Raw genomic sequence first — 18301 nt, forward strand, 5'->3', positions numbered from 1 at the left:
TTTGTTTTCAATAAATATTAGCTATTGTTTTTCTAGACTACTGGTAGGAATGATTCATTAGAAATGCATCATTCTGGTTGCTAGGGGCTGGGTGGAGGGAGGGAGCGGGGTGACCTCCTGGAGTTAGGTAACGGTGACGGTTGCACAACCTTCACATCACTGAATTGTACACTTTGTAAGAGGGAATTTTATGGTAAGCAAACATCAGTGAACTCCTAGAGAACCAGGTGCTGGGTCAGCATCAGATGCTGGGGACTCAAAGTCCAGCCACAGGAGGTCTCTGCCCCAAAGAGCTGTTCAAGGATGGTTGTCGCTCTCCTAGGTGTCAAGAGTTTAATCCCCACCCTGCTTTCCTGTAGGGGTTTCAGGAGGGACAAAAGGAGATAAACTATTGGGTAATTTGTCAAGCCCAGGACAAACACAAGGCTTGCTGTGCCTGAAGCATCGAGTCCAACTCATGGCTCTCTGATCGATCCCTGTGAGCTGGTTTAGGATGGGCAGGGCCCACAAGCTTTCTGCATCCACATTGGGGCCCCATTGCTCTTTTGGGTCCCCTGGGGCCGTGGGAAGGATGTGGAGACTCCCACACCTCTCGCTGTATTCCCTTCTTCAGCCTACAGTCATGGGGCAGAGTGCCAGCTGGGATAGGAGGAGAGGCAAGGACGTCAGAGAAGTGGACGAGGAAACTTGGGCTTCGTAGGCTAATAATGAGACTGTGGTGCTCACAGGAGCATGTCAGCTCCTCTCTCAGTACGAGATGATTCTGGGCACCAGCTTCTAGATGGAATTGATCACAGCGCTCCCTATGCCAGGGCTACTGGATACAAGGTCTTTGACCATAGCCTTTGGAAGAGGTACAGAGAGGGCCACTTCTAGTATAAACATTCATGAAAACCCAGGACGGCGAAGGGCAGTATTCAAAAGAGCATTGGAGCCCTGGCAGGGTTGCTCAGTGGTTTGGAGTGTTGTCCCGTATACCAGGAGGTTGTAGTTAGATTCCCTATCAGGGCACGTACCTAGGTTGTGGGGTTTGATCCGCAACTGATCAATTTTTCTCACGTCGATGTGTCGATGTCTCTCTCTCTCTCCCTCTCTCTCTCAAAAATAAACGTAATCTCGGGCAAACTGGCTGCTGTGTATGTGTTGCCGATGTGTGCCAGACACAGCACTAAAACACTTCTCATACTTGATCTCATTGAATCTTTTCCTTCTTAAAGAATTTTTAAAAAGATACTATTTATTTTTAGAGAGAGAGAGGAAGGGAGGGGGAAAGAGTGGGAGAGAAACATTGATGTGAGAAACATTGATCCATTACCTCTTGTAGGTGCCCTGATCAGGTGACCAGGGACTAACCTGCAAGCCAGGCAGGTGCCCTGACTGGGAATTGAACCGGCAATTTTTTTGTGGTAGGACCCTCAACCAAGCCACACAAGTCAGGGCTCATTGAATCTTTTTCAAAACTCTTAGGGTAGGTGTTAATATTTGCATAAAATGGAAGATGGTTTATCTGTCGCCAAATTAGCTTGATCCTAGGTCCAGGCTGTAGCTTGCATCAGTCCATTTCTTTACATACCCTACTTAGTTCAAGCTCCCCGCCCCAGCGCCCCCAACTAGCTCTCCAATTTCAGGCAGCCCATCCAATCCCCCATCCTTTCACCACAGATCATAACTCGGACGTCACTCTTCTGCTTAAAATCCTGCTGTGGCAGATCCCATTGCCCCTGGGATGACAGGGAGGTCTGCATCAGGGTCTGCGGGACAGGAGTGTATCGCCCTGCCCACGCTGTGCCCTTGCTCTCAGCAATTTTGTCTTGCCTCTGCGTCCGCTCACCCCGAGAACATTTGTCTTCTCTCTGTCCAGGGTTCTCCTCTTCTTTGCAGAGAGGCTTTGGAATCCTTCCCCTCCTACCCACACCCCCAACTCCCGCCCCCGTTTTTCTTACTTCGATGAGTGATACATGTTTAATGTATTGTCTTTCTTTATCAAACCTCATCGGGAGAAAGGCAGAAATCTTGCCCGTTTTGTTTTCCATTTTTATCTCCCAGCGCCTAGCCCCGGGCCAGGCTCGCAGAGGCGCTCCACTGGATTTGCGGCATTATTACACGCTTAAAGGCAGGAGGCTGGTAATCCGCCCGAGGTGGCAGAGTCACTCCGCTGCCCGGGAGCCCGCCCTCTGTAGTCCCCGCGGCTCCTGGCAGAAAGGCCACACCCTGTGCAGAGTCCAAGGGGGCTTGTGCCGGGCCAGGCGGCATCAATCTTAGGGGTCGTCAGTTTCAAGGTTGGTGCCCTTCCCACCGCCAGAGGGCAGGCGGGGACCCTCCGCAGGAGTCGTTCCTTCTAGGCCCTCAGGCGGGTGGCCGGGCGTGTTCAAAGGTCAGGCGAGTCACGTGGCTGGGATGGGCCTCGGGTGGAGGCCACCGGAGCGGGCGGCCAGAGCTACGCGGTGGAGGGAGGCTGCCCGAGTGTGAAGTGCAGCGCCGGGCGTCCTCCTCGTCGGGGTCTTCGGAACAGGGGCGCGGGGCCTGGAAAACACTACGGCAACCACTACGGCCAGCTAGGAGGTCAGTGCGCGGGGGCTGTGGCTTTGGGAGGAAGGGGCGGTTGTCTGGGACAGTGATTTTCAACCTTTTTCATCTCATGGCAGACAAACTAATTACTAAAATTCTGCAGCACACCAAAAAATATAGTTTTTGTCAGTCTGACAGGAAATAGGTATAATTTTGATTCATTCACACTGGATGGCTGTTGTTGTGTTGGCTGTTGTCATTTTTTAATTTGACAGTCAAAGGGAAAAGAGGTCAGTGCCCCTGACCAAATAGGCAGCTATTGCATGTTTTAAACATTCTTGCAGCACATCGGTTGAAAATCACTGATCTAGGACACAGAGCTTGGGCCTGCACCACCCCAGTTCCCCAGAACACAATGGGGGCGGTGTACTCCCCTGAGGGCACCACAAACTCTTTCTGTGCCCCCCACTCCCAGCTTACAGCTAAGTCTTCCCAGGTAAGACGGGCTCCCTCATTCACCACCACCCCGCCCCAACCCTGCAACCAGCCCCAAGGGTCACTGCTGGTTGGAAGCTGAAGAGGGTGTCCCAGGGAAGTAGGAAAGCCTCTGTCTCTAGGACAGAAATACCCAAGTTACCCGGTGCCCACAGGCTCTGGGTTACACTAGGAGGTCCATTCCTCTCCACGAAGCCCCAGGCTCCGCAGAGATGGAGGCCAGCGGGCACTGAACTAACTCCAATGCGACTGGGGAAGCCCAGGATGCCTGAAATCTACCAGGAGCTGATTTTTGTGGGTGATGGTGGGTGCTTTCCTTCCAACACCGCCCACTAATCACACCTCATCTGCTCTAACAGTCCCTTTGACCCCCGGAGAGGGTGTGGAGGGGAGAGACACTCTCGATCTGATTATCTCACTGGAGACAGGCACGTGGCACAACGTCAGACATAGTTTGGGGAGGCTCTTCCAGGCATTCCAGGTGTGTCTTGTGTTCAAATGTCACTTGTAAAATATCTAAATACCAAGGAGGCCTGCTTGGATTTTAGTGTTTGTGTGTATGTGCTCGAGGATGCAGGTGTGCAAGCCCCAAGCTCTCAGGCCCCACCCACGCTTGCCCCAGCACCTGGAGAGAAGCCCGTTGTGTACCCCCAAATCTGGAGGCCCTCCCTTTTAGGGGGAGGCTGCTGCTCAGTAGGGCCTGGCCTTGTTCAGGACTCCCCAGCAGTCAGTGGCAGCGCTGACCAGGGCTGGTGGTGAAATAAGAAAGCCGGGATCCAGACACAGGAGGTGAGCAGACCGAGGGGTTGTTACGGGAACCACAGAGTGACCAGCTCTCAGGAGGAGTAGGTATGAGTTTTGTGGCCTGGGTTTTTGGTGCTAGGAGTGTGTGTAACCCTGGAATGAGCCGGTCTGCCCAGAGCTGCCCTCATCTAGGGCAGGAAAGGATGAGCCTCTTTATCAAACTTTGAGTCCCTTTCAGAAATTGGTCTTTTTTGGGTTATATTTGGCATGTATCCCCTGGGGAACGGACCATGGAATGCCCACTCTCAACCTATTCCCTGGTGTCCAGTGAGTGAAGCTGAGGGCTTCTCGCCCTCTTCGGATGGACAGGGGACATCCGTGGTGCCGAGTCACACTCTACTGGCCCTCTCACCCAGGATGGCCACTCTGGAAACAGGGCTGTAGATCCACCTTGGGCATAGTCAGCAAGGACTCAGAAAGCTGCGTGTTGTATTCATAATCTCTATGTGGCAATCCTGGACGATGTCTTTGCATTGATCAGAGTCCACATGGTTCCTGCTGTGTGTCTTCTGAGGCATGACCTCTCTACAACTTTGGCATAAATGTCACTTCCTTGTTTTTCAGTAGATTCCCAAAAGCCTCTTCTTTTATTACAGAAGAATCCCCCTGGGTTCAGGCTGGGCATTCTTGGTAGAGAAAACAGGATTTACTGAGAAAATTCCAGTGTAAACCAGATTTGTGTGTGTGTGTTGGGGGAGGAGCAGAGGTAAATTTCCTTAGGAGTTGCTGGACAGTTAGGATTTGTTCTCTTGGACCTTCTTTTATGCTTACCTTCCTAAATCTGGGCAGGTTTAACTAAGAGTCTCTGTGCTTTCTCCTTTGGCTTGATGTTCAGTTCAAAATCAGTGGTAAGTTTGGCAGTTTCTCAAAAAGTTAAATCCAGAGTTACCATAGGACTGAGCAACTCCACTCCGAGGTACGTACTCAAGAGAATTAAAAACATGTTTACAGAAAAACTTGTACATGAATGTTCATAGCAGCATTATTCACATTAGCCAAAAGATGAAAACAACTCAAATGAACACCAACTGATGGGTGGATAAACAAAATGTGGTATCTCCATGCAGTGGAATGTTACTCAGTCATAAAAAGGAATGAAGTGCTGATATGTGCTAAAGCTTGAACGAATTTTGAAACCATTATGCTAAGCCAAAGAAACCAGTCAGAAAAGTAGAAAAGGTACGGAACAGGTGAACCAGTAGCAACAAAAAGATTAGCGGTTGCCAGGGCCTGTAGGGAGGAGGGAATGGGGAATGACTGCTAATGGGTGTCTTTTTGTCTTTGTTTTTTTTTCCTTTAGGGCGATGAAAATGTGCTGGTATTAAGTCATGGTGATAGTCACATGTTATGAGTGTACTAGGAACCACTGAATTGTACACTTTAAAATAGTCAATTTTATATGAATAATATCTCAATTAAAAAAGTAGATGGTAGGAGGTCTGCCCTGTTAAAGCATTATTATTTCTGTAAAAGTGACACAGTTGTTTAGAAATATTCAAGCAATACCCCCCCCCCAATTAAATAAATAAATAAATAAGCTCAAAGAAGAAAGTAAAAACATCATCTGGGAGCACTATGTGAATTTTGGTTTAGAATGCAGGTCTATCAGGCTGTGAAGATTGAACTTGGGCAAATTACTAACTTTCTTTCCAAAAACAGGGAGGAAAACTCATAGTTTTCAATGCAAAGATACGGGTAAAAGTGCAATGAATGCTAGCTGCTGTAATCATGACAGGTATGTGTATATATGTAGCTAGGTTCACTTGTCTGATTGCCCATAAGTGGGATTGGCTCCCCATACTGTTCTATCCTCTGACTTTTTCATGGACAGACTTTCTTTTTAAAGGACTTTATTACTGTAGTGTTAGGTTCACAGCAAAATTGAGGGGAAGGTGTAGAGATTCTTCACATGCCCCCCCCCCAGGCCTCACACGTGCATGGCCTCCTCCATTATCAACATCCCCCACCAGAGTGGTACAGTTGTTACAGCTGATGAACATGCATGGACACAATTACTGAAAACCAAAATTTACATTAAGATTCACTCTTGGTCTTGTACATTCTATGGGTATGTAGACAAATTGTAGACAGACTTTTCATGTAAAAACTCATTCACGCTAGCCCAGGCCAAGTGGCTTACTTGGTTGGAGCGTCGTCATGTGCACCAAAAAGGTTGTGGGTTTGGTTCCCAGTCAGGGCACGGACCTAGGTTGTGGGTTCTATCCCTGATTGAAGTGTGTAGGGGAGGCAGCTGATCGATGTTTCTCTCTCACATCAATGTTTCTCTCTCCCCGTACCCTTCTCTCTTCCACTCTCTAAAATCAATAAAACATGTCATCTGAGAGGATTAAAAGAAAAAGAGGGTGTTGTGTAAGGGAGGCTGCAGAGGAGGAGGGTGGAATCAGCTGGGGAGCCGCCAGCCCATGGGTCCCCTGGTGGGAGTGTCAGAGGACCAGAGGTCAGTAGAGGAGAGAGAAGAGCAGGTTCCAGGAGAGGATTCCAGCAGCTTGGAGGATAAAAAGACCTCCCCTCTCCTCATCCCGTCCCTCGTGGGCCTGGGTGTGCCTCCAGGCCCCAGAACCACCATCGCGACTCCAGAGGCGGTTTGCTTTCGCTGAGGGTGTCTGTGGTTGGGTGGGCCAGGGTTTGCCCTTTGGGGAAGCCAGTTGATCCTGGGCCAGTTCACTGCCTCTTGGGCCTGCTCTGGGGTAACTGGGCTCACTTTCTTCCCCAGGAAGGGGACCCTCTGAGGGGCCCAGGGCAGGCCTGGAGGTTGGAACTGCCGAACATGCAGGCCAGAGCACTGTCCTGGTGTGACAGGCACCCTGTGTGTGCAGCCCCTGTCACCAGCCCTTCTGGCCAACCCACCTTGTTCCCTGAGCTCATCTTGAGCCTCCCTTTCTGCCACTGAACTTCTTGGCCAAAGTGCAGTAGGGACTTTTGTGGAGAAGGTCCCCGGCCCAGGTATTTTCTAAGGCTGCTCCTTGAGCTTCTCTGGGTGGTCCAGCATGACCTGACCCGTAGGAGACGCCCTCTCTTGGGCCTGTGCCCAGCCAGCGTGGAAGCAGAGCTCTCTGGGTGTTTCCCTGACTTTCTCACTGTTTGCTGGGCCCAAGTGCAGGCTGGCACAGAGGGGGCTGTGCTGAAGGGCGCAAAGGAAACGTCCCCCTCCCCAGCCTGCCGCTCGGCTGCCACATTCCCAGGCTCTGCTCTGCTGGTTTTTTTCTTGACCCCCGGCTGGGCCCTTGGGCTGTCGTGGGTTTTCCTCCGAGGAGACATTCTCCGTCTGGCCCAGTGGGTAGATTCAGCCTGACGACCACTCAGGGGGCTGCCTCTGGACAACCTTTCTGAGGGCCTGAGGCAGTGAAGTTGGCACTGCCTGCGGGGGACTTGTCCTGGCCCCTGCCCTGCTGAGGGTGGCTTCCTCATCTGTAAATGGGTAGAATGCACATACCTAAATGAATTGGGGACCATTTAGTCTGTGAGAAACAAGCTAACGCCCCTCCAATCGTCTCTGCTAGATCTACCTCCCTCACCAGGGGAAAAATTAGGCAGTGGGCATTTGAATATCAACAAGAACGGTGCCTGGAGGTCCAACCACAAGCTGCCCCCGTAACTGTGGGGACCGTCTTCGGGGCCACTGTGTCTTGGAAACCTGTGTGTGCAAGGACAACTTAGGGTGTCCCCTCCCATTACAGGGGGTAAATGGAGGCCCAGAGAGGGGAGGGGTTGTGCCCCAGGCCACACAGATGATGCGGGACAGAGGGTGGTCTCCCAGCAGCTTTTGGTGCTGCCCGAGAGGGCCCCAGATGGGCTGGAACACGCTTCTCCATCAGGCCTTTGGGTAGCTTGCTGTGGGTCCTTCAAGGTTGGCCCGAGTCCATATCCTCCTTCCTTGCCACCCCCCGTCACTCCCCACTGTGAACCTCCCTTCCCTGAAGCCCACAGCAGCCTTTGGGCCTCTCTTGCTGCCTTCTGTGCAGTGTGTGCTCTGCTTCTTCCTTTAGTGTCTCTCCTTGGCAGCCTGGTGTATTTCTGCATCTCTGTAGAGCCCAGCACAAGCAAGGAGGAGGTCTGGTTGCCGTCGCCTCTAGCCAGCCTCTCCGAGCAAACCCGCGCTGCTCTCAGGATCTCAGCTGCAGTGAAGGTTGCTCCTCCGGTGGCTGGCTCCCACACTGCGGAGCCCTGAGGCCCTGCCATGAGCTTCCTTCTCAGGGGCTAAGCTTCCTTCTCAAGGCCTTTGACTACAGCCCCAGGCTGGCCCCTCTGCCCTCGAAAGGGACGGACTCTGGGATGCGCCAGGTGGCCTAGGCCTTTGAAGGGCAAGCCTCGTAGATAGCTTCTCAGGCTGGCTGGGGAAGTCCAGGAAAGCTTTGCCACCTTCTCCTTTTCCTCTGTGCTCAGCAGTCCAGCATCTAGTGGCCCAGCCCTGTGCTGTCCTCTGCCTCAGACGTCCTCCAATGTCCAGCTCTGGGCCAAGCGTTTTTGAATTTTAACTCCTCAGAAACGGAACCAACATTGCTGGGCAGTGGCCAGGCTGCTCCAGGGCGTGAGCCTGGGGCACACTTGGCCTGCAGTCCCGGCCCTGTGCCCTCTGCAGACACTCTCATTAACCGCAGCTCGCCTGTCCCTGGCATCAAGCAGGACTTGCTCCCGCTCCCTGCCACCGAAGCCCGCACGATCAGCCCTTCTCCCCGAAGCCTTTCCGGCCAGCAGGCATTCCTCCTCGGTCTTGAACCAGCACCATTTCTTTTCATAGCAGACATTTCTTCTTCCCCATGCGTCCTGGGGGTTGTCGCGCGGCCGTCCCTGGCGCGTCTCCGTGGACCCAGGAATGCTCAGGGCATCAACACTGCAGGCGCCCCCCCTCCCCCCGCCCCCGCCACTGTCAGGCCCTTGGTCACGCCACACTCTGTTTTGCAGGTTGATTGTCATAACCTGTCAACTGATCTCCCTAGACCTGGGGCTAAGCTGGCGATCCATGAGCAGGCAGCAGCTGGTCGCAGTGTTTGCTTAGTGCGAGGCCTAAAGAATTTTGTTTAGTTCCTTGGATGTGGCCTGTGTTCCCTGTTCCCCACAGGTGTGCCCACCATTTCTGTGACTACGCACCTGAGCAGCTTCCCACTGGGCCCTTTACCAGGGCAGGGACCACCTCTGTCTGTCTCTCTGTCTCTGTCCATGGGATCCATGGCACAGAGCACATCAAAGAGCAGGCGCTCAATTAAATGATGTTGATGAGTGAGCAAAAATATTGAGTGGGGGGGAAGAAGTGCAGAACAGTTTAATGTGTGCAGAAATAATTATGATTGTAGGTACACAGGATGTCTCTGGAAGGATTCATATAAACCCGGTGACAGTGGATGCCTTGGAGATTAGTACTAGGTGGTTGGGTGACAGGATGGAATTATGATACCTCTGTTTCTTTGGAATTTACATTTTACAATTAAAATCTTAACAGGTGATTACATAAATGAAAAAGGTCAAGTCTTGGCACTTGAGGCCTTTTTTGCTGGGGGCTCACCCCTGCCCTCCCAGCCTTACGGCCCCCCCTAACTCTGATGTGGTCTCTCCCTCTGTCCCTGCAGTGCTGGTTCGAGATGGGGTCCCAGGTGTCCATGGACGTGAGAGGTGTGCACGTGGTGATCGTGGGCGGGGGCTTCGGCGGGATTGCGGCCGCCAGCCAGCTGCAGGCACTGAATGTGTCCTTCACGCTGGTGGACATGAAGGACTCCTTCCACCACAACGTGGCTGCCCTCCGGGCCTCCGTGGAGAGTGGTAACGGGCTCTTTCTGGGGCTTTCTTGGTGGGAGTGGTCTTAGCACTCTGCGGGTCTGGGGGTGGTTTTCTCCACAAGGGCCAGGTGCCTAAATTCTACCACTAGACAGATTCTGGAGAATCTTAAGCAGCTGCCATACCAAAGACCCAGAAGTAAGAGCCTGAGCTTCCCTGAGGACCCGAGGCCCAGGCTGGCACCGTAGGGGGTGGTGGGTGCCCCGGGTATACCACTGGCCCCACTGTTTGGCCAAGGGCCCCCCTGTTGGTATGTAGCTCAGGAGAGGTTCTGAGTTATTTTGGCCTCTTGCGGGCAAGCCCATTTTACACTGTGACCTCTTCTGCGTCCACTCCCCAGGGTTTGCCAAAAAGACATTTATTTCCTACTCGGTGAGCTACAAGGAAAGCTTCCGGCAGGGCCGGGTGGTTGAGATCAACCTAAAGAATCAGACGGTAGTGCTGGAGGATGGCGAGGTGAGCAGGGGCTGACCCGTCCACTGGCTGGCCTCAGGAGACCCCGGGGGACGGGCTGCTGGGGGCAGCAGACCTGGTGCGGGGCGGAGAGCAGCTTCCTCATGGCACAGGGCTGGCGATGGCAGCCTCCGGAGTGTGGTGGCAGACATTTCTCGAGCCTTTCCTGTATGCGGGCACTGTCCTAAGCCTCACGTATTCTCATGTATTGTGCACCATGACTCTGTGAGGAAGGCGGTGCAGCCTCCTTTCAGCAAGAGGGTAGGCGGCTTCCTGGGGTCCCACAGCTGGGAAGAAGCTCAGCTGGGATTTGGACTCGGGCAGTTTCACCCCAGAGCCCACTGGAATCAAAGGGCAGGCACACATGGACCCACGTCCCCACACTGGGAAGTCATGGGCAGAGGTTTTCTTCACTTCTCTTTGCGTTCCTCAGCCCCAGGATGTAGCACGGTGCCTGGCATGTACCTGCAGTGACCTGAGCTCCATCTGTGAGCTGCCACCAGCTTGCTCGTCCTGTTGAGGGCCAACTCCAGCTTTGCCCTCTGCTCTGTTCAGCGCTGAGGTGGGGGGGCTGGAAAAAGAGGACACAATTGCTGTCCTCAATGAGTATGTGACTTAGTGGGACTCAATCCTCCTTGAATTCGTTTTAGGGCCGGGGAATCTCTGGGCTGGAAAGACTCCCGAGAGTCTCCTTGTTCTGTGGTTTTGGGTCAAACCTTTCAGAGCCCCGGGAGGGTCCATGAGGGCAGCTCAGCCTCCATGGGGGTCGCGGGGGTGAGTGGGACAGGCGCCTCCCGGCCCTCCCCCCTCAATGCAGCACGGGTTTTGTCAACTGTATATTTAAGCTCCAAACAGGATCTCCCTCCTTTCCTCCTTTCTGTTTCTGTGGGCACGGGGTAGTTTTTTCTAAGACACCTAGGATAGTCTAAATTAATTCCACATTGGAAGCTGGAATCCTGCTTATTCCCCACAAGTAGTTTCCTGCTTACCTGCCCCCCACTGTGGGGAGCTCACCCCTCTTGTTTTCACATTGGGTTTTGCTCTGGCAGGAGGTAAAGCCGGCGTCGTTGGGTATTACAGGGTTCTAGTGCCACCCCTTGGCCTCTACATGTGATGGGTCTGCTCCCCCCAAGGAGGGCTGCCCCAGAGGTCCCAGAGGGGGCTCACCACCGGGGCTCCTTGCCCCGCGGGCCTGGGATTGGGCAAAGAACCGGGCCTGCCCTCACCTTCCTTCTCCTTGCCCTCACAGGCGCTGCCCTTCTCACATCTCATCCTGGCCACCGGCAGCACTGGGCCCTTCCCCGGCAAGTTGAACTGGGTTTGCAGTCAGCAGGACGCCATTCAGGCCTACGAGGACATGGTGAAGCAGGCGAGCTACCCCCTGACCGGGGCAGGGCAGTGAGGGCAGATGAGGTGGCACCCGGGAGAGCAGAATAGCTGTGGGGACACTTGGGGCCGCAGCAGGGAGACCCTAGGAGGTGTCGGGGCTGTGACAGTGGCTGTAAAGATGGAGAGTTAATTAGAGACTCCTGGGGGAGACCTTTGGATCTGTCATCAAAGTCTAGGCATGAACACCCAGACCTGTTCATGTAGAGACTGGTGAGTCCTCCCCTCCTCTCTCTTGGGGATCCTGGTTGCACAGGGCCTTGGATTTACAGAGCAGGCCTCAGTCGGCTCTCACACTGGTGGGTGGGACGGCTCTCTCCCCATGGAGCTGAGGAGGAGCGGAGGCCGGGAGAAGGGCCTTAGGAGAGTGCTGCTGCGTGACTAAACCAGTTCTTTCCCTCTCTGCAAAGCTTCTGAGAGGCTGGGGAGAACAGTGCCGGGTTAGGAGCCCGGCGTTGAACTCAGACAGACTTGGGCCATGGTCATCTGAAAAGTGGGTGGGTAGTGATACCTGCCTCTTGCAGCGGTTGTTGAGAATCAGATGAGAAAATGCAGGGAGACGCCCAGCAAGTGCCAGGCCCCAAGGAAGCACACTTGGACCCAAAATTTGGAAAGAGTTCTCTACTCTTTTTTGGCAAGGAGCCCCCGGCACCCCCGCCCCTCCCAGTGCTGACCCACGGGGTGGGGTGAACTCGAGGGTGTGTTTTTACATTTGCTTCTGCTCCAGGTCCAGCGCTCGCAGTCCATCGTGGTGGTGGGCGGCGGCTCTGCGGGAGTAGAGATGGCGGCGGAGGTTAAAACGGAATACCCCGAGAAAGAGGTGGGCGAGCGGCCTCGGCTTTGCGCTCTCAGTGGTTGGCTTCATTCTGTGTTGTCTGAGGAAAATCAGGAATTTGCTCAAGGCCTGAGAGGTGGGGCCTGTGCTTCCCATCTCCTGCTCTCTGCACTGAGGGATCCCTTAAGGTCCCTTTCTGCTGGGAGTCTTTCTGGAGATCTGGGATGCGCTCTAGTTCAGTAAGGAGTCCTGCCTTCTGGTCCAACCAGGGGACTCAAGCTCAGGGGAGACAACTTATAAAAGATTACCTCCTGTGTGGCCGTTCAGTGTCCCAGCTCTGTGACCTAAACATAGACTTTGCTTGCCTCTTTTTGCTGATGACTAGCTTGGTCAAAGGCACCCTTGGTTTTTTGTCTTGGGCAAGCAGTGGCTTTTTTGGCCTTTAATAGACGGTAGCCCTGGCCCTGGACAGTCACATGGGGAGCCCCTCACTGCCCGTGCCGAGGAAGGGCTGGCCAACGCTGCCTTCCGCCCTCGGGAGGGCGGCCCTCTTCCCTTTTAATGAGGGATAGAGCACCTGCCTGGTGCCCTGGAGAGGAAAAATCATCCTGGCAGGCTGCGAAGGCTCAGCTGAGGGCGGAATGATTATTGGTAATTATGGGCCAAGAGCTTGTTTGCAGCTGACGCCAGATCAGCTTCTGAGCGGCATGTGGAGCCTGCGGCTGGTTCTTTTTCCCTAGGGAAAAGCAGGTTGGTTTCGAAAAGTGAGATCAATATGGGCTAATTTAATTATATGGTTGTTCTCTGACAAATTGTTGGAAATTATTATGAGTAATTGATGTATTATAAAAGTTCATTAATTTTGATTTATGTGGTAAAGACTAGTCTGAAGTAAGAAGTAACTCAGTATGACTTCCGTATGTTGACAATCAGACAAATAAGAGGAATAGTAGCCACCGTGCTGAGTAATGCGCTGTACACACATGTTCTCATCTCATTATTATAAAACCTCTGAGTCGGACTCTGATCCCATCTTACTGAGCTGTCAGGCCGTGTCCCAGTATCCGAGATGGGATTTCAACCCAGGCAGTCTGATTTCAAAGTCCGAGCTTTGAACGCCATTGCAGCCTGCCTCCCCCTTCCCTGGGCTGGCTCAGACAGCGGGCAGACGTGGCTAGAAGCGCCGATTTTAGAACCAGGTTTGATGGAAGTGTCAGCCTGATTGACAGTTGGAGTGTCAGTGGCTTACATATAGATCTTATAGTCGTAAGTGCCCAATGATGCTTGAAAACGATTCTCCATGTGGCGCTAGGTGTGGGTGTGGAGCACTGGCACATTCTGAGAGTCCTGGACCGGGAGACGGCTCCAGCCCAGCTCACTGTTAGCTGGTTCCAGTGTCGGGCAGTTATTCTCTTGGGCCTCTGTTCCCAAACCTGTAAACTGGAGGTTGGGGAGGAGGTGGGGGGAGACAGAGTGATGTGTTTTTAAGCCTTTTCTTGTGAGCAGAAGACCCAGTGACTCCTTCTCCGTCCCATGGTCGTTTACCCCTAGGTCACTCTTATTCACTCCAACGTGGCCCTGGCCGACAGGGAGCTCCTGCCCTGCGTCCGGCAGGAGGTGAAGGAGATCCTGCTCCAGAAGGGTGTGCAGCTGCTGCTGAGTACGTGCCAGTCCCCTCCGGCCCCACCCCTCTCCCTGCCCTAGAGAGATTGGGCCCCGAGACTTGGTCACGGCCCCAGCCTGCGGATGGCCATGCTCTCTCTGTGTCCCGGGGTTGAGAACATCAGAGCCCATTTGAGCCCTGTTGTACAGCTGGGGGTTGTGTGTGTCCTCGGGCAGAGCAGAGGTCCTAGTACTTACGGGATTGCCATGTCACAGAGGCAGCACTGTCCTGGCTATTGCTTTGGACGAAGTGCCGATGGCACCTAGTTGTTGAATGATTTAAAAAAAAACCATCTAAAGCATTTGACCTGAATTACGATGTCTCTGTGGTGGAGAGATTAAGTTTGTTTGGGTTGTATTTTGAGGGTGGTGAGGAGTGTGGCTTTTGGCCAGAGCAAGAGGAAAGAGAACCGTCCAGCGTGTTCAAGAGAGGGGCTGGAGCCCCCGCGCTTCACGGGCTCAGCCTCTGTTACTTTCAGGGAGAGGTGAGGTGTCTGCTCTGTGGAAGCCCCTCCTAGCTCTTGGTCTCCTTGTACCTGCCTCTGTGGTACTGTGATCACCTTTACTTTTAGGCAGTGAGGAGAGCAGGCCGGCTTCTTGAGTTTCCTTGCCTCACCTTTGTTGGTGTGCCTGGTCGGGCGGTGTAGCAGACAGTCAGGGAGGCATGCTAGAGCTCTTCCTTAAATAGCTGTTCCTAGAACTTCTTGGGAAACTCAGCCTCAAACTGCTTCTTGGAACTTTCCTCCCATTGGATCCCTTGGGGCCCGATGTCCAGATTGTGCTTCTTGGGGCAGCAGATGGGCTGGGAGAGGAACAGGGAGGGAAGGGGGCAGCGGAGTCATTGCCAAGTTGGGTCACAGCATCCAGGCCTTTCCTGGGGCCTTTCGAGGGTCTCCAGCCTTCCCCACGTCAGGCTTGGCTTAAACCCCAGCCTTCTCTACCCTCTGCCAGCCTCCTGCTCACAGACCTCCCTTGACAGGTGAGCGGGTGAGCAACCTGGAGAAGCTGCCTCTCAATGAGTATCGAGAGCACATCAGTGTACAGACAGACAAAGGCACGGAATTGGCCACCAACCTGGTGATTGTCTGCAGCGGCATCAAGATCAACAGCTTTGCCTACCACAGTGCGTTTGGTAAGCAGGAGGCTGAGCCATTGTCCATTCCCCAGGTTGCCTCCTCTCTGTCCAGCTGTCTAAGAAGGTCCCTCAGGCCTCTTCCCCAGGAATTAGACACCACCCTTCCTTCCCCCTCCATCCCAGCAGCTCATTTTTCTCTTCTGAATGGTGATGTCAAACTTTAAATTCAGGTTCAGGTTCGGGTTCATTCTTCCTGTCTCTTCTTCAGCTGTGACGATTATGACTTAGTCCAAGATGTCCAAAGCGACCAGAATCTTCCAAAATTGGGGCCCGCCCCCTAGTGGTGAGAGATGAGAACAGGTTTCAAACGGATGAAAAAGGCCCGTTTTTCTGTTCCTTTCTTTGGATCACAGACGCAGAGGAATTCTGGGGTCAGGCCTTTCTCTGTTTACAGGTGTGCTGCTCACTCAAAACTCTGATCTGGACGTTTGGCCACGTGAGCTTGGAACGACCATTTGGGGAGTAGGGGCCATATTGGGCCTTCATGTTCTTAAAGCGCAGTATTGATCTATCTAGCTAACTGGAAGGTGGGGCAGGTGGACTGATGGCCTCCATGTGTGGGCTGGAGACTCAGTGGCTCCTCGTCCAGCCCCGTGGTTGCTGTACCCGCAGGTCCCCATCAGTTTTTCCCGAGTAGCATTCCTGCACAAGGAGCTCCTACTTTGTGCCCTGCAGAAAAGACTCATGGATCCCAGAGGAAGGAAGCCAGTCCAGGCCAGACATGGGGGTGGAACTGAGGGCTTAATGGACAGAGATCCCAAAATTTAACACTTAATTGTCCTAATGCTATATTTCAAAGATAAACTCTTTTAAGTCCCTTAAAATGAAAAGTTTAGCATTTATTAAAGCCTTACATTTATTTTAAAAATCTGATCCACCTTCAAAAGAAACTTTAAGACTTGGCCAAGTTGTAAACTTAAGCACTGTGAGTTAATCATAGTAACTTACAGAGTTATGCTCATTTCATAAAATGACACTTGCTCTCTTTCTGACGGTTTCCTCCCTGGAACAGTAACCTTGCCTTTGCAGGAAGAGTTCTGAGGTGGAGACTTCGGGCAGAGATAAATTAGGTGGGAGGCTTGCCTCCGGAGGGTGTGCCTTTTGGCCAGCATCGGAGCTCCTCCTCACTGCATTCTGGAGGCCACTTAACATGGCAGCTCAGGGGCTTGGTTTTTTGTTGATTTTGCCTGGCAGATAGTCAACTGGCCAGCAGTGGCGCCCTGAGGGTGAACGAGTACCTCCAGGTGGAGGGCTACAGCCACATCTATGCCATCGGCGACTGTGCCGAAGTGAAGGAGCCCAAGATGGCCTATCACGCCGGCCTCCACGCCAACATCGCCGTGACTAACATTGTCAATTCCATGAAACAAAGGCCCCTCAAGGCCTATAAGCCAGGTAAGGGAGCCCCATGTGCTTCACAGTGTTAAGACAGTTGGGGTTAGACATGGTGAAACCTTTGAGATGACTGACTGCTAGAACAAACTTTCAAAGCTGGCGACAGAAGTGTCCCCTAGAGCACTTTAATAACTGGCAATAAATACATAGATCTGGGAATTGCAGGCCCACAAACGATGAGGAGGATTCTAGTTTGTGTCTCTGCTCCACAGGTGCACTGACGTTCCTCTTGACCATGGGGAGAAATGATGGTGTGGGCCAGATCAGTGGCTTCTACGTGGGGCGGTTCATGGTTCGGCTGGCCAAGAGCCGGGACCTGTTCATCTCTACAAGCTGGAAAACCATGCGGCAGTCTCCACCCTGATGAGGAGGCCGGGCGGGAGACAAAGTACCGCTGTTGCCAGGTGAATGGATTGCGTGACAAGTGGTACCCGCCTTACAAGTGCCAAGGACACTTTTTCTGGAGTAAGATGCCAGGGATGTACTCACCAGAAACACAACTTACAGAAAACCAAAAATGGAGAGAGCATGAGCGCGCGTGCAAGAGATTACAAAGACACCTCACTAGAGGATTCTTTCTGGGTTTGGAAAGGTCTGCTTGCCATATTCTGACCGAATGTTTCACTTGGTCCCGGGAGGGCGGAGCTGGCCTTGCCTACCACAGGCTCCTCTTGGATGTGTACGCATGGGCGTGGCACTCAGAGCTCAGCACAGGGAGAGGGCTGGGGCTCCTGATGGCTGGCAGCCTGTGTGGAAGGGCAGAAAGGAGGGCCTGCTAGGTGAGGCCAGCCAAGGAAGGGGATCTGTGCCTCAGTCTCCCCCATCATTTAGAGGGTGGGGAAGCCCACACATCCTGCCACACTCAGGTTGTTAATAAGAGTCTGATTTAAAACTCTTAGTCCCTACAGTCTTTAATCTTAATGAAACTTTCTTTATTTCCACTTTTAGATCCTGATTCTATATCATAGGTTATATTTAAGAAGAATTTAATATCTCCCTCTTGGTTAGTCCCTTCTAACAGTGAGTTTTTACAAAGCTAACAGAAGTGTAGACCGGAACCGGCCTGCCAGCCGCTGGAGGTGTTTAAGGAAAGGCAGCTGAGCTAATGTGAGCTTTGGGTGGGCTGCCATCTGGTTAACATTCAGGGAGCAGATGGGGGCTTCAGCAGGCAAACCCCTGCTTTTTGTCACGGGCAAGTTTGTAAGTGACAAAACTCTGATGCTGGGGGACCCTTGGTGGTTTCGTGCTTCTGGTTTCTTGGCCAACCCTAATGCCACTCATCTGGAGACCCAGCCATGGGGCAATAATGCCTGCCACCAATTCTACTAAGGTATAGAAATGACTCCTGTTTGGGAGAGCCCTTCTCATCCAGAGGAGCCGGTTCTGGACCACATTAAGTTAAGCCTCTACAGGCTGGGTGGCTGATGAATTCATCTGAATAAACTCAGGTTCTGCCACCCGCCCTGCCCCTCCCCGCATACTTTTGATGGTGGTGTCTGGATACTTGGCCAGAGTCCTTGGACACCAGCCTTGCTGGGCTTCTCACTGCATTCCTTTTGGGCTGTGGCCTGGGCCTAAGAGGGACATGTGCGTCTCTCCCAAAGCATGGCTGCCCCTGCGGAGCTTCGCCCAGGTCTGCGTTCTGTGGACCAGGGCCTGCCAGGCCCCTCTTCTGCCTGAAAAACACAGGCCATTTTGTGCTGTCTGACCTGGGGCGTAGCATGGCGGGAGTCTCAGCCCATCGGAGACAGACCTTGTTCTATTTATAACATTCTAGACGTGTCCACCCATGGGGACAGTTTTCCAAACGGACGAAAATGTTGCAATAAAAGAATATGCTGTAAGAAAGACACTGGATGCTTTATTTTTTTTTTCTTTCATTTTCCTTTTCTTTAAAA

At 52.8% G+C, this 18301-nt stretch overlaps 1 protein-coding gene across 2 annotated transcripts; it reads left to right on the forward strand.

Annotated features, from left to right (window-relative positions):
• The first annotated feature begins 2438 nt into the window (after positions 1 to 2438).
• AIFM2 (apoptosis inducing factor mitochondria associated 2) lies at positions 2439 to 18251 on the forward strand. 2 transcript variants are annotated; one of them, XM_054572675.1, is made up of 9 exons: positions 2439 to 2562; positions 9393 to 9582; positions 9938 to 10053; positions 11300 to 11419; positions 12164 to 12256; positions 13763 to 13871; positions 14853 to 15005; positions 16203 to 16403; positions 16616 to 18251. In XM_054572675.1, the coding sequence occupies exons 2-9, from the start codon at positions 9405 to 9407 to the stop codon at positions 16765 to 16767; spliced, it is 1122 nt and encodes a 373-aa protein (XP_054428650.1). In that variant the 5' UTR covers positions 2439 to 2562; positions 9393 to 9404; the 3' UTR covers positions 16768 to 18251. The 2 variants fall into 2 exon arrangements, with proteins under 2 accessions (XP_054428650.1, XP_054428651.1); XM_054572676.1 differs by having other exon boundaries at positions 11300 to 11410.
• The last annotated feature ends 50 nt before the right edge of the window (positions 18252 to 18301 follow it).

The sequence above is a fragment of the Pteronotus mesoamericanus genome, unplaced genomic scaffold (assembly GCF_021234165.1).
Source record: "Pteronotus mesoamericanus isolate MK-2021 breed Mesoamerican mustached bat unplaced genomic scaffold, CSHL_Meso_final contig_24, whole genome shotgun sequence".
Lineage (NCBI taxonomy): Eukaryota > Metazoa > Chordata > Mammalia > Chiroptera > Mormoopidae > Pteronotus > Pteronotus mesoamericanus.